This window comes from Salmo salar, chromosome 26 (genome assembly GCF_965601325.2).
Source record: "Salmo salar chromosome 26, fSalSal1, whole genome shotgun sequence".
Classification (NCBI taxonomy): Eukaryota; Metazoa; Chordata; class Actinopteri; order Salmoniformes; family Salmonidae; genus Salmo; species Salmo salar.
The window spans coordinates 49014286-49039474 of NC_138316.1; the positions used below are offsets into that span (position 1 = coordinate 49014286).

A 25189-nucleotide genomic window follows, 5' to 3' on the forward strand; every position below is an offset into this window, starting at 1 on the left:
TATTCTAAGATCTAGTACTGGTAGTCTAAGATCTAGTACTGATAGTCTAAGATCTAGTACTGGTATTCTAAGATCTCATACTGGTATTCTAAGATCTAGTACTGGTAGTCTAAGATCTAGTACTGGTAGTCTAAGATCTAGTACTGGTAGTCTAAGATCTAGTACTGGTAGTCTAAGATCTAGTACTGGTAGTCTATGATCTAGTACTGGTAGTCTAAGATCTAGTACTGGTAGTCTAAGATCTAGTACTGGTAGTCTAAGATCTGGTACTGGTAGTCTAAGATCTAGTACTGGTAGTCTAAGATTTAGTACTGGTAGTCTAAGATCTAGTACTGGTATTCTAAGTACCTTCATATGGTAGAAGAGAATCACAATCACTTGGTTGCATGCCAAGGCGTGACTGCTAAGGAACTAATAAATACCATAGAATTGCAACTAATAGACCTCTACCTCCTGGATAGATATGGTATGGAATGGCCCAACAGACAGCTCTCTTTCCGGGACAGAGATGGTATGGGATGGCCTAACAGATCTCTCTCTCTCCTGGACAGACATGATGATACATTACTAACAGATGAATGGGATTGTTTTTACACAAAGCCAACATCTACACATCCACAGCTGCCATTTTCTTTTTTTTAAAAGTAAATATGGGATGTAGCTGCCATTTAAAAAAAAAAGTAAATATGGGATGTAGCTGCCATTTTCTTTTTTTAAAGTAAATATGTGATGTAGCTGCCATTTTTTTAATTAAAGTAAATATGGGATGTAGCTGCAATTTTCTTTTTTTTAAGTAAATATGGGATGTAGCTGCCATTTTCTCTTTTTTAAGTAAATATGGGATGTAAGTGAGTCTTACTTGATTTTCCGTTTGTGTGCTCGTTGTAATCCTCATCACCGATGGCAACCTTCTCATACTTGCCGTGAGTCATCATCACAAATTTGTACTTTTTACCAGAGGAAGCTCCCTAGAAAAGAGTTCAATATTGCAGTGAAAAAAATATTATATTTGTACAAATGCAGGCATGTATAATTTCAATGTATTATTTTAAGTACCAATTATATTCAAAAGTTTCATACACCTTTGTGTTGACAGCTATTTGTTTTGAATATAATCCACCAATTGAATAACAGACCTCATACAGTGCACTCGGAAAGTATTCAGACCTCTTGACATTTTCAAAATGTTGTTACATTACAGCCTTATTCTAAAATGGATTAAATGTTTTTTTTTTTCCCTCATCAATAACGACAAAGCAAAAACAGGTTTTTGGAAATCTTTGCACATTTATAAAAAAATCTGAAATATCACATTTACATAAGTATTCAGACCCTTTACGCAGTACTTTGTTGAAGCTCCTTTGGCAGAGATTACAGCCTTGAGTCTTCATGGGTATGACGCTATATGCTTGGCACACCTGTACTTGGGGAGTTTCTCCCATTCTTCTCTGAAGATCCTCTCAAGTTCTGTCAGGTTGGATGGGGAGCGTCGCTGCACAGCTATTTTCAGGTCTCTCCAGAGATGTTTGATTGGGTTCAAGTCCAAGCTCTGGCTTGGCCACTCAAGCACATTCTGAGACTTGTCCAGAAACCACTCCTGTGTTGTCTTGGCTGCGTCCTTAGGGCCGTTGTCCTGTTGGAAGGTGAACCTTCGCCCCAGTCTGAGGTCCTGAGCACTCTGGAGCAGGTTTTCATCAAGGATCGCTCTGTAATTTGATCCGCTCATCTTTCCCTCGATCCTGACTAGTCTCCCAGTCCTTGCCGCTGAAAAACCTCCCCACAGCATGATGCTGCCACCACCATGCTTCATTGTACGGATGGTGCCAGGTTTCCACTTGGCATTCAGGTAAAAGAGTTCAATCTTGGTTGCATCAGACCAGAGAATCTTGTTTCAGATGGTCTGAGAGTCCTTTAGGTGCCTTTTGGCAAACTCCAAGTGGGCTGTCATTTACTGAGGAGTGGCTTCATCTGGCCACTCTACCATAAAGGCCTGATTGGTGGAGTGCTGAAGAGATGGTTGTCCTTCTGGAAGGTTCTCCCATCTCCACAAAGGAACTATGGAGCTCTGTCAGAGTGACCATCGGGTTCTTGGTCACATCCCTGACCAAGGCCATTCTCCCCCGTCGGCCATCTCTAGGAAGAGTCTTGGTGGTTCCAAACTTGAATGATGGAGGCCACTGTGTTCTTGGGGACCTTCAATGCTACAGAATTTTTTTGTACCCTTTCCCAGATCTGTGCCTCAACACAATCCTGTCTCGGAGTTCTACAGGCAATTCCTTCGACCTCGTGGCATGGTTTTTGCTCTGACATGTACTGTCAACTGTGGGACCTTTTATAGACAGGTGTGTACCTTTACAAATCATGTCCAATAAATTGAATTTACCACAGGTGGCCACCTGAGGTCAATTTCGAGTCTCATAGCAAAGGGTCTGAATACTTATGTTTTAAATTTTTAATACATTTGCAAATCATAAGGCTGTAACATAACAACATTTAGAAAAATCTAAGGGCTCAGAATACTTTCCGAATGCACTGTATATATTATGTAGTTGAATGAATGAATGGATTTGTTAATTGGATTTAAGCCTACACTACCTTCCCTGCTCTCCCAGCCGGTGAAGAGTCTCCTAGATTCTCCCAGAGGTTCTTCTTGCTCAGAACATCACCAGCCTTCACCTCCTGACAGAACAAACACACATGAACCATTAGAGAAGATACACACATCAACACGTTAATACCCTTCTGTCACTCCTGTGCTTTACGGTGTTATCAATACAAATATATAGAACACGAACCGATAGCGGATTAAATCTTATTCAAGCTACTGCAGATAATATTGTGTCATGAATGTAGATACAGAGGCTACTGTACCAATCAGGAGAGAGAGGTTGGGTTTGATTATTACTCTGCTATACTAACATCCCCCTACAGGGGGCAGCGTTTTATAGAAATAGTACAATCGCCAGACACGATATATCCTGGGAAATACAATATGACAATACGTGTCTGACTTGACATTGATAAAGTAGGCCTACATATGAGACTGATGATAAAGCCATAGGGTGGTAATATATTCACATATATGTTAGATATGAAGGAAAGACGGAGAACAGTTACCTTGAAGAAGGGACAGATTAGAATGTACCAGAGATGTAGGAAGACAGTTGAAAACTGAGAAGGAGAAGAAGAAGGAGAAGAAGAAGGAGAAGGAGAAGAAGAAGAAGAAGGAGAAGGAGAAGGATAAGGAGAAGAAGGAGAAGGAGAAGGAGAAGGAGAAGAAGGAGAAGGAGAAAAATAAGGAGAAGAAGGAGAAGGAGAAGAAGAAGGAGAAGGAGAAGGAGAAGGAGAAGGAGAAGGAGAAGGAGAAGAAGAAGGAGAAGGAGAAGGAGAAGGAGAAGGAGAAGGAGAAGGAGAAGGAGAAGAAGGAGAAGGAGAAGGAGAAGAAGGAGAAGGAGAAGGAGAAGAAGGAGAAGGAGAAGGAGAAGGAGAAAGAGAAGAAGGAGAAGGAGAAAAATAAGGAGAAGAAGGAGAAGAAGAAGAGAAGGTGCAGCAACAGAATTGTCAAGATTGACATACCAGTGAGCTGAGTTAAGTTTCACTTCAACTACATGACAGATCAACGGATTCACAAGTAGCTGTCGCGGAGGACTGTTGGGTGTGCAGGCTTTTACTCCAACCCTGCTCCAACACACCCGATCCAGAAAATAAGCTTCTAATCAGAAGCCTTATTAGCTGAATCAGGAGTGTTACAGCAGTGTTGGAGCAAAAGCCTCCACACCCCTTAGCCATCAGGAGGAGGCCACTCCTGACGTAGTTCTACAGTTGACCATTTCAAAGTTGGATAGATATTTAGTATGAGTCGTACCTGAGTCGTCACTGAGTCATAACTGAGTCGTACCTGAGTCGTAACTGAGTCGTAACTGTTGTCGACTTGTCGTATTGACGTAACTAAGTCATCGTGAGTAGCTCTGACGTAACTAAGTCATCGTGAGTAGCTCTGACGTAACTAAGTCATCGTGAGTAGCTCTGATGTAACTAAGTCATCGTGAGTAGCTCTGACGTAACTAAGTCATCGTGAGTAGCTCTGACGTAACTAAGTCATCGTGAGTAGCTCTGACGTAACTAAGTCATCGTGAGTAGCTCTGATGTAACTAAGTCATCGTGAGTAGCTCTGATGTAACTAAGTCATCGTGAGTAGCTCTGACGTAACAAGTCGTCGTGAGTAGCTCTGATGTAACTAAGTCATCGTGAGTAGCTCTGATGTAACTAAGTCATCGTGAGTAGCTCTGATGTAACTAAGTCATCGTCAGTAGGTCTGACGTAACTAAGTCATCGTGAGTAGCTCTGACGTAACTAAGTCATCGTGAGTAGCTCTGACGTAACTAAGTCATCGTGAATAGCTCTGATGTAACTAAGTCATCGTGAGTAGCTCTGACGTAACTAAGTCATCGTGAGTAGCTCTGACGTAACTAAGTCATCGTGAGTAGCTCTGATGTAACTAAGTCATCGTGAGTAGCTCTGATGTAACTAAGTCATCGTGAATAGCTCTGATGTAACTAAGTCATCGTGAGTAGCTCTGATGTAACTAAGTCATCGTGAGTAGCTCTGATGTAACTAAGTCATTGTGAGTAGCTCTGACGTAACTAAGTCATTGTGAGTATCTCTGAGAGCATTGGGAAAGACAGGTGACTGTTGTTACTCACTGCTGGCTTGGAGAGGCTTTTGCAGCTTCCGTCTGGGTTCCCTTTCACCCATTGGTGGATGAGGTCGGCCACGCCTACGTTCAGACCCTCTGTATCCTGAGAAACACAGATGATGAATCATGATGAAGTTGTGTATTAACATAACAAATGGCACCCTATTTCCTATTCAAAAGGTGCAAAAGCATTTTCCATTAAGTCACTGATTTATGGACTACAGAGGAAAATGAACCAACTTGCGAAATCTGGCACGTTGACAGAAATGTTGAATACTGCACATTTTTCCCCGTCAAAAAAATCGAATAAGGTAAGGTATAAACGCTACTTTTGTGTTATGATTAATTTGATGATTGAGTTCATCAACTGAATACGTTTGGATATCCAGCCCCCTGCTCAAAGACAATGGCTGTCCGTATGTCATCTTTCCCTACCTTGGAAGGTGTTTCCCTGGGGGTCTGGCTCCAAGCTTCCCCGGCCTCAAACAGGTTCTTCTTGGAGGCCACAGGCTCAGTGGGGCTGGGCAGGTCCATCAGAGCCTGCTGCCTGGCTGCCTTGGCTTCCTTAGAGGACGTCTGGACAGATGGGACATGACCGTTAACTTCCGTTTACTGTCTGGACTGAATTGGTTACACTGTGTTGTTAAACAGGGCTAAAGAAAAAGCCTGCATAGCCAGTTTCTCTCTGTTCGGGGGAGGCTTGGCCACTCCTGCGTTATGGTTTAAGTTCAGTTAAATAAAGGAGTAGCTTTAAATGTTATCGGTCGTACAGGGGATGAAAACTCAGAGGATGTAAGATAGCAGTAGATTAGTATAATACAGTACAGTGTTAATCAACTCTGGGACTCCTAATGTGAGCTGTTGGAGGAACTGGAGCACTGGAGTTGGAAAACAATAGTACAGTATAATTTCGTATAGTGTAGCATATTACAGTACTTAATAGTATATTACAGTAAAGCACAGTAAAGTAAAGAATAGTATAGTAAAGTATAGTAAAGTACAGTAAAGCATAGTGAAGCATAGTAAAACATAGTAAAGTATAGTAAAGAACAGTATAGTATAGTAAAGCACAGTAAGGTATAGTAAAGTACAGTATTGTAAAGTATTTTAAACTATTGTAAAGTATTGTAAATTATAGTAAAGTATAGTAAAGTATAGTAAAACATTATAACGTATAGTACGATATAGTAAAGTATAGTATAGTATAGTAACGCATAGTAAAGTATAGTAAAGTATAGTAAAACATTATAAAGTATAGTACGGTATAGTAAAGCATAGTAAAGTATAGCAAAGCATAGTAAAGTATAGTAAAGTATAGTAAAACATTATAACGTATAGTACGGTATAGTAAAGTAAAGTAAAGAATAGTAAAGTATAGTAAAGTACAGTAAAGCATAGTGAAGCATAGTAAAACATAGTAAAGTATAGTAAAGAACAGTATAGTATAGTAAAGCACAGTGAGGTATAGAAAAGTACAGTATTGTAAAGTATTTTAAACTATTGCAAAGTATTGTAAATTATATTAAAGTATAGTATAGTATAGTAACGCATAGTAAAGTATAGTAACGTATAGTAACGTATAGTATAGTAAAACATTATAACGTATAGTACGGTATAGTAAAGCATAGTAAAGTACAACAAAGTATAGTAAAGTATAGCAAAGCATAGTAAAGTATTTTAAGGTATAGTAAGGCATAGTATAGTATTGCAATGCATGGTAAGGTATAGTATAATATTGTAAAGTATAGTGAAGTACAGCATAGTATACCTCTATGGCATGAGTGTACTGTTCCAGCCTGTTGTCGATCTTGGAGATGGGGATGGGAGGCTGTGTCTTCTTGATGCTGTTACTGTTTTAAAACAAGACATATTATTCAATGAAGATCATTCTTTCATAGTCCTCTGAGGTAGGGTTAGGGTTAGGATTGATAGTACTCTAAGGTAGGGTTAGGGTTAGGGTTGATAGTACTCTGAGGTAGGGGTAGGATTGATAGTCCTCTGAGGTAGGGTTAGGATTGATAGTCCTCTGAGGTAGGGTTAGGGTTAGGATTGATAGTAATCTAAGGTAGGGTTAGGGTTAGGATTGATAGTACTCTGAGGTAGGGGTAGGGTTAGGATTTTTTATTTATTTATTTCACCTTTATTTAACCAGGTAGGCAAGTTGAGAACAAGTTCTCATTTACAATTGCGACCTGGCCAAGATAAAGCAAAGCAGTTCGACAACATACAAAAACACAGAGTTACACATGGAGTAAAACAACATACAATCAATGATGCAGTAGAAAAAAAATAAGACTATATACAATGTGAGCAAATGATGTGAGATAAGGGAGGTAAAGGCAAAAAAATGCCATGGTGGCAAAGTAAATAAAGTATAGCAAGAAAAACACTGGAATGGTAGATTTGTAGTTTGAAGAAAGTTCAAAGTTAAAATATAAATAATATGGTGCAAAGCAGCAAAATAAATAAAAGAAATGAATACAGTAAGGGAAGAGGTAGTAGTTTGGGCAAAATTATAGATGGGCTATGTACAGGTGCAGTGATCTGTGAGCTGCTCTGACAGCTGGTGCTTAAAGCTAGTGAGGGAGGTAAGTGTTTCCAGTTTCAGAGATTTTTGTAGTTCGTTCCAGTCATTGGCAGCAGAGAACTGGAAGGAGAGACGATCAAAGGAGGAGTTGGCTTTAGGGGTGACCAGAGAGATATACCTGCTGGAGCGCGTGCTACAGGTGGGTGCTGCTATGGTGACCAGTGAGCGGAGATAAGGGGGGACTTTACCTAGCAGGGTCTTGTAGATGACCTGGAGCCAATGTGTTTGGCGACGATTATGAAGCGAAGGCCAGCCAACGAGAGCGTACAGGTCGCAGTGGTGGGTAGTATATGGGGCTTTGGTGACAAAACGGATGGCACTGTGATAGACTGCATCCAGCTTGTTGAGTAGGGTATTGGAGGCTATTTTGTAAATGACATCGCCAAAGTCGAGGATTGGTAGGATGGTCAGTTTTACGAGGGTATGTTTGGCAGCATGAGTGAAGGATGATTTGTTGCGAAATAGGAAGCCAATTCGAGATTTCACTTTGGATTGGAGATGATTGATGTGAGTCTGGAAGGAGAGTTTACAGTCTAATCAGACACCTAGGTATTTGTAGTTGTCCACAAATTCTAAGTTAGAACCGTCCAGAGAAGTGATGCTGGACAGGCGGGCAGGTCAGGCAGCGATCGGTTGAAGAGCATGCATTTAGTTATACTTGTGTTTAGGAGCAGTTGGAGACCACGGAAGGAGAGTTGAATGGCATTGAAGCTCGTCTGGAGGGTTGTTAACACAGTGTCCAAAGAAGGGCCAGAAGTGTACAGAATGGTGTCGTCTGCGTAGAGGTGGATCAGAGATTCACCAGCAGCAAGAGCGACATCATTTATGTATACAGAGAAAAGAGTTGGCCCAAGAATTGAACCCTGTGGTACCCCCATAGAGACTGCCAGAGGTCCAGACAGTAGGCCCTCCGATTTGACACACTGAACTCTGTCAGAGAAGTAGTTGGTGAACCAGGCGACGCAATCGTTTGAGAAACCAAGCCTACTGAGTCTGCCGATGAGGATGTGGTGATTAACAGAGTCAAAAGCTTTGGCCAGGTCAATGAATACGGCAGCACAGTATTGTTTCTTATCGATGGCGGTTACGATGTCGTTTAGGACCTTGAGCGTGGCTGAGGTGCACCCATGACCAGCTCTGAAACCAGATTGCATAGCGGAGAGGGTGCGGTGGGATTCGAAATGGTCGGTAATCTGTTTGTTGACTTGGCTTTCGAAGACCTTAGAAAGGCAGGGTAGGATGGATATAGGTCTGTAGCAATTTGGGTCAAGAGTGTCACCTCCTTTGAAGAGGGGGATGACAGCAGCTGCTTTCCAATCTATGGGAATCTCAGACGACACGAAAGAGAGGTTGAACAGGCTAGTAATAGGGGTTGCAATAATTTCGGCAGATAATTTTAGAAAGAAAGGGTCCAGATTGTCAAGCCCAGCTGATTTGTAGGGGTCCAGATTTTGCAGCTCTTTCAGAACATCAGCTGAATGGATTTGGGAGAAGGAGAAATGGGGGAGGCTTGGGTGAGTAGCTGTGGGGGGTGCAGTGCTGTTGGATGCAGTAGGAGTAGTTAGGTGGAAAGCATGGCCAGCCGTAGAAAAATGCTTATTATAGTGGGCTTATCGGTGGTGACAGAGTTTCCTATCCTCAGTGCAGTGGGCAGTTGGGAGGAGGTGTTCTTATTCTCCATGGACTTTACAATGTCCCAGAACTTTTTAGAGTTGGAGTTGCACGAAGCAAATTTCTGTTTGAAAAAGCTAGCCTTGGCGTTTCTAACTGCCTGTGTGTATTGGTTTCTAACTTCCCTAAAAAGTTGCATATCGCGGGGGCAGTTGGATGCTAATGCAGAACGCCACAGGATATTTTTGTGTTGGTTAAGGGCAGTCAGGTCTGGGGAGAACCAAGGGCTATATCTGTTCCTGGTTCTAAATTTCTTGAAAGGGGCATGCTTATTTAAGATGGAGAGGCAGGCATTTAAAAAAAATAACCAGGCATCCTCTACTGACGGGATGAGGTCAATATCCTTCCAGGATACCAGGGCCAGGTCGATTAGAAAGGCTTGCTCGTTGAAATGTTTCTGGGAGCGTTTGAAGGTGATGAGTGGAGGTCGTTTGACTGCTGACCCATTACGGGTGCAGGCAATGAGGCAGTGATCCCTGAGATCTTGGTTGAAAACAGCAGAGGTGTATTTAGAGGGCACGTTGGTTAGGATGATATCTATGAGGGTGCCAGTGTTTGCGGCTTTGGGGTTGTACCTGGTGGGTTCATTAATAATTTGTGTGAGATTGAGGGCATCAAGCTTGGATTGTAGGATGGCTGGGGTGTTAAGCATGTCCCAGTTTAGGTCACCTAGTAGCACGAGCTCTGAAGATAGATGGGGGGCAATCAGTTCACATATGGTGTCCAGAGCACAGCTAGGGGCCGAGGGGGGTCTATAGCAGGCGGCAACGGTGAGAGACTTGTTTTTGGAGAGGTGGATTTTTAAAAGTAGAAGTTCAAATTGTTTGGGTACAGACCTAGATAGCAGGACAGAACTCTGCAGGCTATCTCTGCAGTAGATTGCAACACCGCCCCCTTTGGTCGTTCTATCTTGTCTGAAAACGTTGTAGTTAGGGATGAAGATTTCAGAGTTTTTGGTGGACTTCCTAAGCCAAGATTCAGACACAGCTAGGACATCCGGGTTGGCAGAGTGTGCTAAAGCAGTGAATAAAACAAACTTAGGGAGGAGGCTTCTAATGTTAACATGCATGAAACCAAGGTTATTACGGTTACAGAAGTCATCAAAAGAGAGCGCCTGGGGAGTAGGAGTGGAGCCAGGCACTGCAGGGCCTGGATTCACCTCTACATCCCCAGAGGAGCAGAGAAGGATAAGTATGAGGGTACGGCTAAAAGCTATAAGAATTGGTCGTCTGTGACGTCCAGAATAGAGAGAAAAAGGAGCAGGTTTCTGGGGGCGATACAATAGCTTCAAGGTATAATGTACAGACAAAGGTATGGTGGGATGTGAGTACAGAGGAGGTAAACCTAGGCATTTAGTGATTATGAGAGAGATATTGTCTCTAGAAACATCATTGAAACCAGAAGATGTCATAGCATGTGTGGGTGGAGGAACTGAGAGGTTGGATAAGGTATAATGAGCAGGGCTAGAGGCTCTACAGTGAAATAAGCCAATAAACACTAACCAGAACAGCAATGGACAATGCATATTGACATTAAGGAGAGGCATGCTTAGCCGAGTGATCAAAGGGTCCAGTGAGATTCAGACAGCTAGCCGGGCCATAGGTAGCAAGCTGGTGGAAGATGGGAGGCAGGTCTGTTTTTAGCCACCTCGTGCATTTCCGTCAGTTGGTTAGTGGGGTTCCGTGTGGAAGGGGGGACCTGTCCAAGTTGGCAAAATAGTTAGTTATAGTGGCCCAAGAAAAGTGTCCGATAGACCTATTCAGATCGCAGCCGAAAAGACAGCTAACGATTAGCCGGCCGCAGATGGGCGATCAGGTTACGTCGCGACGGAGGGGCCAGTTGGATAACTCCCTCGGGCAGATAACGTCGGTGGTCCAGTCGTGAAGACCCGATGTAAACGGGTCAGGTAAACGGTAAAACGGGTCAGGATAGGTGAGTTGTAGCCCAGGAGACACTTCAGCTGGCTAGCTCAGGAATAGCCCAGGAGTGGCTGACGGAACTCTTCAGCTGGCTAGCTGGCTAGCTCCGTAATAATGTGTGTTAATTCCGTGACCGACGTTGCCAATAGTCACTCAGGTAGCAGCTATTTAGCTGCAAGATCCAGGTGTAAATGTCCAGAGCCTGCGGTAGAAATCGGGGAAAGGAGAGAGAATAGGTCCGGTATGCTCTGGTCTGAGTCGCGCTGTACAAAAACTGCCGATAGCTTTTCGAGCTAATGGATAGCTGAGGACAGCTAACCGTGGCTAGCTGAACTTCAACGTTAGCCAGTGAAAATGAAAATGATAGTACTCTGAGGTAGGGTTAGAGTTGATTGTACTCTGAGGTAGGGTTAGGGTTAGGATTGACAGTACCCTGAGGTAGGGTTAGGGTTGATAGTACCCTGAGGTAGGGTTAGGGTTGATAGTACCCTGAGGTTGGGTTAGGGTTGATAGTACCCTGAGGTAGGGTTAGAGTTGACAGTACTCTGAGGTAGGGTTAGGGTTAGGGTTGATAGTACCCTGAGGTAGGGTTAGGGTTGACAGTACCTTGAGGTAGGGTTAGGGTTGATAGTACCCTGAGGTAGGGTTAGGGTTAGGAATGATAGTACTCTGAGGTAGGGTTAGGGTTAGGGTTGATAGTACCCTGAGGTAGGGTTAGGGTTGATAGTACCCTGAGGTAGGGTTAGGGTTGATAGTACCCTGAGGTAGGGTTAGGGTTGACAGTACCTTGAGGTAGGGTCAGGGTTGATAAACCTGAGGTAGGGTTAGGGTTGAGGTAGGGTTAGGGTTGATAGTACCCTGAGGTAGGGTTAGGGTTGATAGTACCCTGAGGTAGGGTTAGGGTTGACAGTACTCTGAGATAGGGTTAGGGTTGATAGTACCCTGAGGTAGGGTTAGGGTTGACAGTAACCTGAGATAGGGTTAGGGTTGATAGTACCCTGAGGTAGGGTTAGGGTTGACAGTAACCTGAGATAGGGTTAGGGTTGATAGTACCCTGAGGTAGGGTTAGGGTTGACAGTAACCTGAGATAGGGTTAGAGTTGACAGTACCCTGAGGTAGGGTTAGAGTTGACAGTACCCTGAGGTAGGGTTAGGGTTGATAGTACCCTGAGGTAGGGTTAGGGTTGATAGTACCCTGAGGTAGGGTTAGGGTTAGGGTTGATAGTACCCTGAGGTAGGGTTAGGGTTGACAGTACTCTGAGGTAGGGTTAGGGTTGATTGTACCCTGAGGTAGGGTTAGGGTTGCATATTTCATTGCTAAGTAAAGCTATAGCTAATACTTAAGACATGTAATGAATCCACACTCCTTTGATGGCTATTTTGGGTATGGCTAAAGATTCCTGTGGGTCATATACTAAATAAAGTGATAGTAGACTTATACTCCCTATGCTCTTCTTCCAAGTCAACCTAAAACGTTTGAACACTTGTCTGAGACCAGGCCTCCTGCATGCCACAAGCATTACTCTTGCTTCACGCAAGTGTGGTTTAACCCAACCAGCTCCATTTACATTGGCTGTAGCACAGGAGCTCACTGCCCAGCCAGTGGAGCAGGACGTCTCTAGTCTGACCAGGAGCTCACTGCCCAGCCAGAGGAGCAGGACATCTCTAGTCTGACCAGGAGCTCACTGCCCAGCCAGAGGAGCAGGACGTCTCTAGTCTGACCAGGAGCTCACTGCCCAGCCAGAGGAGCAGGACCTCTCTAGTCTGACCAGGATGTCTAACAGACTAGACCACATATAAACACAGACTATATCTGGAAATGTCAAACAGACTAGACCACATACAGTTGAAGTCAGAAGTTTACATACACTTAGGTTGGAGTCATTAAAACTCGTTTTCAACCACTCCACAGATTTCTTGTTAACAAACTAGTTTTGGCAAGTCGGTTAGGACATCTACTTTGTGCATGACGCAAGTAATTTTTCCAACAATTGTTTACAGACAGATTACTTCACTTATAATTCACTGTATCACAATTCCAGTGAGTCAGACGTTTACATACACTAAGTTGACTGCCTTTAAACAGCTTGGAAAATTCCAGAAAATGATGTCATGGCTTTAGAAGCTTCTGATATCCTAATTGACATAATTTGAGTCAATTGGAGGTGTACCTGTGGATGTATTTCAAGGCATACCTTCGAACTCAGTGCCTCTTTGCTTGACATCATGGGAAAATCAAAAGAAATCAGTCAAGACCTCAGAAGAAAAATTGTAGACCTCCACAAGTCTGGTCCAACGCCTGAAGGTACCATGCTCATCTGTACAAACAATAGTACGCAAGTTTAAACACCATGGGACCACACAGCCGTCATACCACTCAGGAAGGAGGCCTTCTGTCTCCAAGAGACGAACGTACTTTGGTGCGAAAAGTGCAATTCAATCCCAGAACAATAGCAAAGGACCTTGTGAAGATGCTGGAGGAAACAGGTACAAAAGTATCTATATCCACAGTAAAACAAGTCCTATATCGACATAACCTGAAAGGCTGCTCAGCAGGGAAGAAGCCACTGCTCCAAAACCGCCATAAAAAGCCAGACTATGGTTTGCAACTGCACATGGGGACAAAGATCGTACTTTTTGGAGAAATGTCCTCTGGTCTGATGAAACAAAAATAGAACTGTTTGGCCATAATGACCATCGTTATGTTTGGAGGAAAAAGGGGGAGGCTTGCAAGCCGAAGAACACCATCCAACCGTGAAGCACGGGGGTGGCAGCATCATGTTGTGGGGGTGCTTTGCTGCAGGAGGGACTGGTGCACTTCACAAAAGAAATAGCATCATGAGGAAGGAAAATGATGTGGATATATTGAAGCAACATCTCAAGACATCAGTCAGGAAGTTAAAGCTTGGTCGCAAATGGGTCTTCCAAATGAACAATGACCCCAAGCATACTTCCAAAGTTATGGCTTAAAAATGTCTTAAGGACAACAAAGTCTAGGTATTGGAGTGGCCATCACAAAGCCCTGACCTCAATCCTAAAGAAAATTTGTGGGCAGAACTGAAAAATTGTGTGCGAGCAAGGAGGCCTACAAACCTGACTCAGTTACACCAGCTCTGTCAGGAGGAATGGGCCAAAATTCACCCAACATATTGTGGGAAGCTTGTGGAAGGCTACCTGAAACGTTTGACCCAAGTTAAACAATTTAAAGGCAATACTACCAAATACTAATTGAGCGTATGTAAACTTCTGACCCACTGGGAATGTGATGAAAGAAATAAAAGCTGAAATCAATCATTCTTTCTACTATTATTCTGACATTTCACATTCTTAAAATAAAGTGGTGATCCTAACTGATCTAGGACAGGGAATATTTACTAGGATTAAATGTCAGGAATTGTGAAAAATGGAGTTTGAATGTATTTGGCTGAGCTGTATGTAAACTTCCGACTTCAACTGTATCAACACAGACTATCCTCTAAACAGTGATGTCTTCCACCTGCTTTAATATAATATCTATAGACAATATCAGAGATCCTCTAAACAGTGATGTCTTCCACCTGCTTTAATATAATATCTATAGACTATATCAGAGATCCTCTAAACAGTGATGTCTTCCACCTGCTTTAATATAATATCTATAGACAATATCAGAGATCCTCTAAACAGTGATGTCTTCCATCTGCTTTAATATAATATCTTCCTGTCCCTCTGATTTTGGCCAGATAAATGTGACACCGGAAATCTTTAAACTTTATTAGCAGTGTCTTCCACCAACAGAGACAGTGACAGATGTTTTGTGTTGAGGGTGTTTGGGTTACCATTAGTTACGATGATGTCATTGACTCTCTGATGATGCGTTCCATCATGTTCACATTTTATGAAAGGGGCTATTATCCTCACGCAATGTTCCCTCTTACAAGTGTGTGTGTGTGTGAGTGTGTGTGCCTGCGTGCATGTTTATGTGTGTGTGTGTGTGTCCTCTGACGGATGGGAAACAGAGAGGCAATAAAACACCAGCTCACCTGATGATTTCATCTCTTAATAAGGCCCTCAGACTCCTAGTTAATGCTATCCCTCACCATTCTCTGTCTTAATAAGGCCCTCAGACTCCTAGTTAATGCTATCCCTCACCATTCTCTGTCTTAATAAGGCCCTCAGACTCCTAGTTAATGCTATCCCTCACCATTCTCTGTCTTAATAAGGCCCTCAGACTCCTAGCTAATGCTATCCCTCACCATTCTCTGTCTTAATAAGGCCCTCAGACTCCTAGTTAATGCTATCCCTCACCATTCTCTGTCTTAAGAACCTCAGACTCCTAGTTAGTGCTATCCCTCACCATTCTCTGTCTTAATAAGGCCCTCAGACTCCTAGTTAATGCTATCCCTCACCATTCTCTGTCTTAAGAACCTCAGACTCCTAGTTAATGCTATCCCTCACCATTCTCTGTCTTAAGAACCTCAGACTCCTAGTTAATGCTATCCCTCACCATTCTCTGTCTTAATAAGGCCCTCAGACTCCTAGTTAATGCTATCCCTCACCATTCTCTGTCTTAAGGCCCTCAGACTCCTAGCTAATTCCTCTCTCTCACCATTCTCTGTCTTAATAAGGCCCTCAGACTCCTAGCTAATTCCTCTCCCTCACCATTCTCTGTCGTAAGGCCCTCAGACTCCTAGTTAATGCTATCCCTCACCATTCTCTGTCTTAATAAGGCCCTCAGACTCCTAGTTAATGCTATCCCTCACCATTCTCTGTCTTAAGGCCCTCAGACTCTTAGCTAATTCCTCTCTCTCACCATTCTCTGTCTTAATAAGGCCCTCAGACTCCTAGCTAATTCCTCTCCCTCACCATTCTCTGTCGTAAGGCCCTCAGACTCCTAGTTAATGCTATCCCTCACCATTCTCTGTCTTAATAAGGCCCTCAGACTCCTAGCTAATTCCTCTCTCTCACCATTCTCTGTCTTAAGGCCCTCAGACTCCTAGCTAATTCCTCTCTCTCACCATTCTCTGTCTTAATAAGGCCCTCAGACTCCTAGCTAATTCCTCTCTCTCACCATTCTCTGTCTTAAGAACCTCAGACTCCTAGCTAATTCCTCTCTCTCACCATTCTCTGGGGACGAACAAAAAAACACAACACTATCATAAAAGTCCTCATGGCTTTTCTATGTCTGATTTAAAGCTGCTATCCCAATATGAATCCCTTTCTATATCCCACAGCGGGACAGCAGGGTAGAGGTGGAGCCAGTTAGCATCAGTAATGGACAGCTGCAGACAGAAAGGAGCCTGGCGGCTGCTACATGAGCGTACTATCTCTATCTCACCATGAGGAGCGTACCTGTTGCACCGGCTATACGAGTGTTAGGGTGTATCTATCTAACCACACAGCTGCTTTATGATCAGATATGTAATGTATTCCACCACACGGCTGCTATAGGATCAGATATGTAATGTATTCCACCACACGGCTGCTATAGGATCAGATATCTAATGTATTCCACCACACGGCTGCTATAGGATCAGATATCTAATGTATTCCACCACACGGCTGCTATAGGATCAGATATCTAATCTATCTCAGCGCGAGGCTCCTCTGGAAGCATATCGCCCATCTATCTTACCAGCAGCCACCAAAGAAAACACATCTGGTTTGACTTAGTACGCATAAATCATCACTGACAAAGAGGTGATGCAACAAAGAGAGACAGAGAGACAGAGAGAGAGACAGAGAGACAGAGAGACAGAGAGACAGAGAGAGAGAGAGAGAGAGAGAGAGAGAGAGCGTAGCGCCTGCCAAATCCCTGCTTTTCTATTTCGCTAATTAGAGAACAGTTTGTCTACTTTATTACATTCTGCTCATGAAGAAAGTCAACTATTTGACTTCAGATATTTTCACTCACCTTTTCTGCAAAGAGCGGTTGAGAGACTCAGTCCTCTCGTTGATCTGAGGAGGGGAACAAGTACACTGGGTTTGTATTGTGAGATAATATATCTGAAGCTACCTAGCATAACTGCTAACAACTTCAATCTACAGTAGCCCTACATTATCAATCTACAGTAGCCCTACATTATTTATCTATAGTAGCCCTACATTATCAATCTACAGTAGCCCTACATTATCAATCTACAGTAGCCCACCATTATTTATCTACAGTAGCCCTACATTATCAATACAGAGTATTCCTACAATTCCAAAGCATTCCTTCTCGTTAAAGCATTTGTGGTTTATACTGTCATGACCTGTTAAAGGTATATAATATTGTCATGACCTGTTAAAGGTGTATGATACTGTCATGACCTGTTAAAGGTGTATAATACTGTCATGACCTGTTAAAGGTGTATGATACTGTCATGACCTGTTAAAGGTGTATAATACTGTCTGACCTGTTAAAGGTGTATAATACTGTCATGACCTGTTAAAGGTGTATGATACTGTCATGACCTGTTAAAGGTGTATGATACTGTCATGACCTGTTAAAGGTGTATGATACTGTCATGACCTGTTAAAGGTGTATGATACTGTCATGACCTGTTAAAGGTGTATGATACTGTCATGACCTGTTAAAGGTGTATGATACTGTCATGACCTGTTAAAGGTGTATGTAGGGGGCACACAGTAAGTTGAAAGGAACAATCTTCCCCTTTAAGTTGTCAATATATTACCCATCAGCATGGCTCATAATATGGACACCTTCCTGTTGCTGATGTAGTAACAACGGCTCAGAATGTCTTTGGAGGGAAGGTGAAACAGGATCGCTTTTTCCCGGATCTGTTTGGGTTGTCTTGCCAACTCATATCGTCATTGATGCATGACAATGTCTATATTTGGCAAGACAGCACAAACAGATCTGGGACCAGGCTAGAAACAAGAGCTGAGTTTGTATGAAGCGCAGAATGACATCAAAAAGACAGACAGCTGACAAGTGGTGTCACGTTACGACCACACAGAACACAACAGAACGGAACCTTTGTGTCACAGTTGACCCCATGGTGACCTTTAACCTGGAATGACCCCTGCATGGGGTCAATGTTCCAGAACCTTTAATCCACATAAAAATAATCATTCTGTGTTCTGTTATATTATGTTTCCCCCTTCAGATTAGGAAGCACCAAACTTTTGTATCACATTTGAAGTAAAAATCGATCCAGATCTCTGTAGTAATGCGTCATATACAACAACAAATATCATGCTGATGATTCCTTGAGATTTATTAGAACTTTTTCCTTTCTGTTTAGTTATAAAAGCAAACAGGGAACAGAATCTAACGGGGGGACAGAATCTAAAACAACACAGAATAATTTGGATTTGGATGAAATATTCTGAAATACGTTTGTCCTCTGGAACCCTGGGTCTCCAAGGTGAAACTCACCGTGCAGGTATTCTCAGACGTCATCCTCTCCTCGGTGTCATTCTGGAAGGACACACATCACAGGGAAGCACATTGATGACAGGAAAGACACAAGCCAATGCCACTGCTGCAGACAATTTCTTTTCGATCAGATAGATACATACAGTAAGAGGAACACTTTTCCACAGTCGAAATGGTTTATTTTCCTAATAGTTTCCTAAATCTTTGTGTTTTGTCCAATTGATTTTAAGGAAAATATATTTGTATGTAAATGTATTTTATTGAACCTTTATTTAACTAGACAAGTCAGTTAAGAATAAATTCTTATTTACAATGACGGCCTACACCAGCCAAACCTTGACGACGCTGGGCCAATTGTGCACCGCCCTATGGAACTCCCAATCACGGCTGGTTGTGATACAGCCTGGAATCAAACCAGGGTGTCTGTAGTGACGCCTCAAGCACTGAGATGCAGTGCCTTAGACCGCTGCACCACTCCTACTTGTAATAGGAGTATTACTAGTGCTTTACTGGTTTAACAGAAGCACAGAAAAAATTGGATTGAGTGAGTCATTTCATTGGTTATGACTGAACAGTTGGCACATTAACAAGGTTGCTATTGAGCAATGTAAACGCATGGTACATCCTATTTAGCTGTGAGCCAGAAAAGAAAGTCGGGTGCTTTCCCATAAAGACATGAATTAACCCATGACGATCCATGAATTAACCCATAAAAAAATGGATTAACCCATGAAGACATGAATTAACCCATGACAATCCGTGAAGTGTTGGAGTGTTTAAGGAAAGCTAACCACACGCAGCTACACACATAGCACAACACAACATCTATGTCCCCAATGGAACCCTATTCTGGCACCCCATGGGCCCTGGTCAACAGTAGTGCACTATAAAGGGAATAGGGTTCCATTTGGAAGGCACACAAAGGCTCTGTTCCAATATCCATAGTAACATAGTGGATTCTAAAAGGTAGACCAGTATGGATGTTAGAACACAGACTAAAACTCTCTACATGCTGTCAACACAGGAAGCATTTCTTCACACTTAAAAAAACATCAAGGGGAAGAAATATAGGATGATGTGTCAACATGACATGCAAGAGGTGGAGAGGTGGTGTGGGGGTGTGATGACACCAAGGGAGAGAATAAATATAGAGAAGTGATCCTGTAGTCAACATTGTCTTTTGTGTTCTACGACAAGATTGACAAGACAAACTGTTTTGTTCATCAAGGAGTTGATTCTGAAGGTATATCATATTTAGTAGTTAGTAAAAGGTGTCTCAGACTAGAAGGTTTGTTTCAAATCTATCATGGTTCATTTTGTCTGAGAAAGAGTGTTGAAAACATTTTCTGAAAACAAATGAACCAAGTCAAAACGGAACCAAAGGAAGCCAGTGTGACTAGTCATACTGATATCAGACTCTAGAGACTGGTGTTACCTGTCATACAACCACAGACCATACAGGACTCTCACTTCACATCACAGAGCCAACACAGTTATATCCATCGACACACTACACTTACAGACAGTCTAGAACTTACTGGGTAGAACAGAAGGAGTAGTTTCTGGTAGGATGGCATGAAGAATGGAACAGAACACAGTGACAGACATGCTACATCAAGCACAGTAACACTGTGTGAGTCCGCATGGCAGAGTGAACAGAAAGGGGACTGATATGCTGTGAAATACATCCTAGAAGGTTTTTAGGGGCTACATCCTGTATAAGAAGAAATCAATTTAAACCTTTTTGGTTCTAATAAAAATCATGTTCTCTACATCTGTGGGCATGTGATTAGATGATAGGTGAATGACAAGGTGACGTGTATGGTGGTAAATGATATGGGAAATCAGAAGTATCTTGAAGTTATGTGATCGATTGATTGATTGATAGATACCGGGACATCAGTAGTACCTTGAAGGTGGGGCTCATGGGACTGAAGGGGCTGAAGGACTCGTCTCCCTCAATGCTGGAAATACTGAGGTTCTTCATCCTTCTCTCTGAAGCCGACATCCTCTTACTCTCCATCCCGTCTTTCACCCTCTTCCTCTCCTCCTGTAGACGGAGAAACTACATTAGAACACCCCCTCTTCCTCTCCTCCTGCAGACAGAGAAACTACATTAGAACAACACACCCCCTCTTCCTCTCCTCCTGCAGACAGAGAAACTACATTAGAACACACCCTCTTCCTCTCCTCCTGCAGACAGAGAAACTACATTAGAACAACACCCCCTCTTCCTCTCCTCCTGCAGACAGAGAAACTACATTAGAACACACCCTCTTCCTCTCCTCCTGCAGACAGAGAAACTACATTAGAACAACACCCCCTCTTCCTCTCCTCCTGCAGACAGAGAAACTACATTAGAACAACACCCCCTCTTCCTCTCCTCCTGCAGACAGAGAAACTACATTAGAACAACACCCCCTCTTCCTCTCCTCCTGCAGACAGAGAAACTACATTAGAACACACCCTCTTCCTCTCCTCCTGCAGACAGATAAACTACATTAGAACAACACCCTCTTCCTCTCCTCCTGCAGACGGAGAAACTACATTAGAACAACACCCCCTCTTCCTCTCCTCCTGCAGACAGAGAAACTACATTAGAACAACACCCCCTCTTCCTCTCCTCCTGCAGACAGAGAAACTACATTAGAACACACCCTCTTCCTCTCCTCCTGCAGACAGAGGAACTACATTAGAACACACCCTCTTCCTCTCCTCCTGCAGACAGAGAAACTACATTAGAACACACCCTCTTCCTCTCCTCCTGCAGACAGAGGAACTACATTAGAACACACCCTCTTCCTCTCCTCCTGCAGACAGAGAAACTACATTAGAACACACCCTCTTCCTCTTCTCCTGCAGACAGAGAAACTACATTAGAACAACACACCCTCTTCCTCTCCTCCTGCAGACGGAGAAACTACATTAGAACACCCCCTCTTCCTCTCCTCCTGCAGACAGAGAAACTACATTAGAACACACCCTCTTCCTCTCCTCCTGCAGACAGAGGAACTACATTAGAACACACCCTCTTCCTCTCCTCCTGCAGACAGAGAAACTACATTAGAACACACCCTCTTCCTCTCCTCCTGCAGACAGATAAACTACATTAGAACACACCCTCTTCCTCTCCTCCTGCAGACAGATAAACTACATTAGAACACACCCTCTTCCTCTCCTCCTGCAGACAGAGGAACTACATTAGAACACACCCTCTTCCTCTTCTCCTGCAGACAGAGAAACTACATTAGAACACACCCTCTTCCTCTCCTCCTGCAGACAGAGGAACTACATTAGAACACACCCTCTTCCTCTCCTCCTGCAGACAGAGAAACTACATTAGAACACCACCCCCTCTTCCTCTCCTCCTGCAGACAGAGAAACTACATTAGAACAACACCCATACATATATGAGGCTGAACAGGCCTCTGTTGTGCATGCTAGGCATTATAATGCATTATGTCAGAGCTCACAAGGTTTTAAAAATGTGCTTACAATGCATTATGAAGAAGGTGTTCATAGGAAGTGTTACCAACATGCATCGACATGCATATACATACTCAGATAGTGTACATACCAGTCTCGGAGTAGGAGTGCTGATCTAGGATCTGACTGGTACCTCCTTCTCATTCATTATAACAGAGCCAGGTCTCACCTCCTCCTGCTCCTGTCTGTGCTGCTCCTCTTTCTCTCTCTGGTGCTCCTCCTCCTCCCTGGCTCTGCGTTTCTCCTCTCTCCTGCGGTTCAACTCCTCCATCTCCTCCTGGTCTTCCTGCTGTCTCTGTCTCAGCTGTTCTAGGGTGCCCTGTCCCTGGCCTGGTGTCTTCTCTGTCTCCAGCAGCCCCACGGTAACCTCTCCATCCACCTCCTCCTTTCTCTGCCCTCCCAAGCTGCCACTGCGACTGGAGTAGAGGAAAGGAGAGGAGAGGAGAGGAGAGGAGAGGAGAGGAGAGGAGAGGAGAGGAGAGGAGAGGAGAGGAGAGGAGAGGAGAGGAGAGGAGAGGAGAGGAGAGGAGAGGTTGGAGGAAGCTGCTCCGTCTCTCACTATGATCAAACTGCATTACAAATGTAACACCTTCTAATATCTCCACTGCTGTAGTTATGAACTACTTTGGACAGTTCTCATCTTATCAATCAACAAGATTCCCTCAGTTTGCTTTAAAATCTTTACCTGTCTCCTTCAGTGACAAACAAGGAAGAAGTAGGCATCTCATCCATCTCTTTCGGTGTCTCATCCATGACTATCTGTGTCTCATCCATGGCTTTCGGTGTCTCGTCCAAGACTATCTGTGTCTCAACCATGTCTTTCGGGGTGTCATCCATCTCTTTCTGTGTCTCCTCCATGACTATCTGTGTCTCAGCCATCTCTATCTGTGTCTCAGTCATGACTATCTGTGTCTCAGCCATGTCTTTCAGTTTGTCATCCATGTCTTCCTGTGTCTCATCCAAGACTATCTGTGTCTCAGCCATCTCTATCTGTGTCTCAGCCGTCTCTATCTGTGTCTCAGCCGTCTCTATCTGTGTCTCAGCCGTCTCTATCTGTGTCTCAGCCGTCTCTATCTGTGTCTCAGCCGTCTCTATCTGTGTCTCAGCCATCTCTATCTGTGTCTCAGCCATCTCTATCTGTGTCTCAGCCATCTCTATCTGTGTCTCTAGCTGTGTCTCATCCAAGACTATCTGTGTCTCAGCCATCTCTATCTGTGTCTCTAGCTGTGTCTCAACACCCTATAGTAGCTCACTCTAAAGGCTTGGTTAAATTAAGGAAGGATGTTGAGCTAGCCAATACAGGAAGTGATGAGAGTCACTGATCTTGTCATGCGTCTTTTTCAGTTCAGTATGAAGTAGGAACTGATAGATGCTTTACAGAAGTTACTGTTCTCTCTCTACAAGCAATCACTCATACAGATGTAGGATTTTCATTTGATCGTCGTGTTGCAGGAGAGCTTTCCTTCAATGCAGGAAATGTAAAACTTCTAGTCTATTTGAGGTTTAAAAAGGCTTCTGAAATTTGTAATTTCCACTTTTCAATTTCAGACTTGATTTATCCTTATGGAAAATGTATCAACCGCTTCAAAAATGTCCATTAATAATAATCCACTTTATAATTCACATTTCCTGTTGCTGCAGGATTATTTTCCTGCTGTAGCAAACTGTCTCAAATGAAGATCCTCCATCTGTAGCAGGAAGCTAAGACTGAAACTAAGGAAACTATAAATAAAGAAACTCAGACAGCTTCAGTCTTTGTGTTGAGTTCTCCTCCTCTTTAAATTGAATTTGGACATTACAATAGTGAGATCTGGCCCCAGTCTGAAGCTGTGTCCAAAATGGCACCCTATTCCTCTGATAGTGCACTACTTTAGACCAACCACATGGCACCCTATTCCCGTTATAGTGCACTACTTTAGGCCAGCCAAATGGAACCCTATTCCCATTATAGTGCACTACTTTATACCAGACAAAATGGCACCCTAATCCCTATATAATGCACTACTTTTGGCCAGATGAGGCTCTATATAAGGATTCGAGTGCCATTTTGGACACACATATAGACTATTTTAGGTTTGTTACCTTGGAGACAGTTTCCCTGCAACTAGGTATGAGGTCACTTCCGCTCCAGATGCTTCACCGTTACTGTTGACGTGTCTCATGACTTTAGAGGTGTAGGAGATCTTCAGCTCAGATTTCTTCTTCTCCACTACCTAAAAACAAAACAGCATTTAGAAGAACACTTTATAGTCCAATTTGAGTTCTGGCATCAAACGTCATTGGCATCAACTCGTCTAAAGTTCGGTCAAGTTTGGCATCACTGCCCAAACAACAGTTTTCCCCTCTTTGCCCTGCCGTGAATAAAGACTACACTGTGACTTGAGTGATGATTGGATACAGCACGGCATGTACACAATCGTAACTCTACCTTGTCATCTGTTACTCTTCTTGAAGCGTCTTGTGTCTTGTTGCTGGCTCTTCGTTCCCACTCTACCTCCTTCTCCTCCCTCTCCTCGGGCCCAGGTCCAGGACGTGTCTTCAAGCAGGGCCTGATTGGGGAGGCTCCGTTTAGCCTGAGCAGCTGGGGCTGATGCTGCTGCTGGGGTTGATGCTGCTGGGGCTGATGCTGCTGCTGGGGTTGATGCTGCTGGGGCTGATGCTGCTGCTGCTGGGGCTGATGCTGCTGGGGCTGATGCTGCTGCTGCTGCTGGGGTTGATGCTGCTGGGGCTGATGCTGCTGCTGCTGGGGCTGATGCTGCTGGGGCTGATGCTGCTGCTGCTGCTGGGGTTGATGCTGCTGGGGCTGCTGCTGCTGCTGCTGCTGCTGCTGGGGTTGATGGTGCTGGGGTTGATGCTGATGCTGCTGCTGGGGTTGATGCTGCTGGGGCTGATGCTGCTGCTGCTGGGGCTGATGCTGCTGGGGTTGATGCTGCTGCTGCTGGGGCTGATGCTGCTGGGGCTGATGCTGCTGCTGGGGTTGATGCTGCTGGGGCTGATGCTGCTCCCAGGACTCCTGTTCCTCCAGGTGGCGCTGTCTGCGTTTCTCCAACCTCTGGGTCCAGTCACTGAAGCCCTCGTCCTCCTCCAGAGCCAACTGGCAGCCACTAGCCTTCAGCTCACTCTCACACCTGAAGAGACAGGTAGAATTGTTAATAACAAGTCAAACCTAAAGGTGATCCAGTAATTTCTAACTGTTCATAACTGTTCAACAGATTCTTGCACAATTGTCCATAGAAATATAGTGCTGTATTCAACATTTCCTTCAAGAGTAACTACACCTAAGGACAGGGTTACCCAGGCCAAAGATGGCCAGGTCTCCCTCAAAAAAGACAATCAATACATACAACCTTCAACAATTCAACCTAATGCATTGTCAACTGAATTCAAAACAGGCTAACTCAGCTACATTCCTAACTGTTTAACACAGTGTACAAAGTCATTAGTTCTGCTAACTCCCGTTGCCTAGAA

The 25189-nt window shown here is 43.7% G+C and overlaps 1 protein-coding gene across 2 annotated transcripts in view; it reads right to left on the minus strand.

Moving 5' to 3' along the window:
- The window catches only part of LOC106593528 (uncharacterized), a 113408-nt gene that overhangs the window by 14663 nt on the left and 73556 nt on the right, over positions 1-25189 (minus strand). Inside the window, exons 3-13 of one of the 2 annotated variants that reach the window (XM_045708675.2) lie at positions 24150-24849; positions 23804-23934; positions 21891-22137; positions 20145-20285; positions 18236-18277; positions 16766-16809; positions 6465-6546; positions 5132-5272; positions 4704-4799; positions 2596-2679; positions 860-968 (exon numbers count right to left, since the gene is read on the minus strand). In XM_045708675.2, the coding sequence (XP_045564631.1) occupies positions 860-968; positions 2596-2679; positions 4704-4799; positions 5132-5272; positions 6465-6546; positions 16766-16809; positions 18236-18277; positions 20145-20285; positions 21891-22137; positions 23804-23934; positions 24150-24849 (1817 nt within the window). The remainder of the gene's footprint in view (positions 1-859; positions 969-2595; positions 2680-4703; positions 4800-5131; positions 5273-6464; positions 6547-16765; positions 16810-18235; positions 18278-20144; positions 20286-21890; positions 22138-23803; positions 23935-24149; positions 24850-25189) is intronic. The other variant, XM_045708676.2, reaches the window with a different exon arrangement.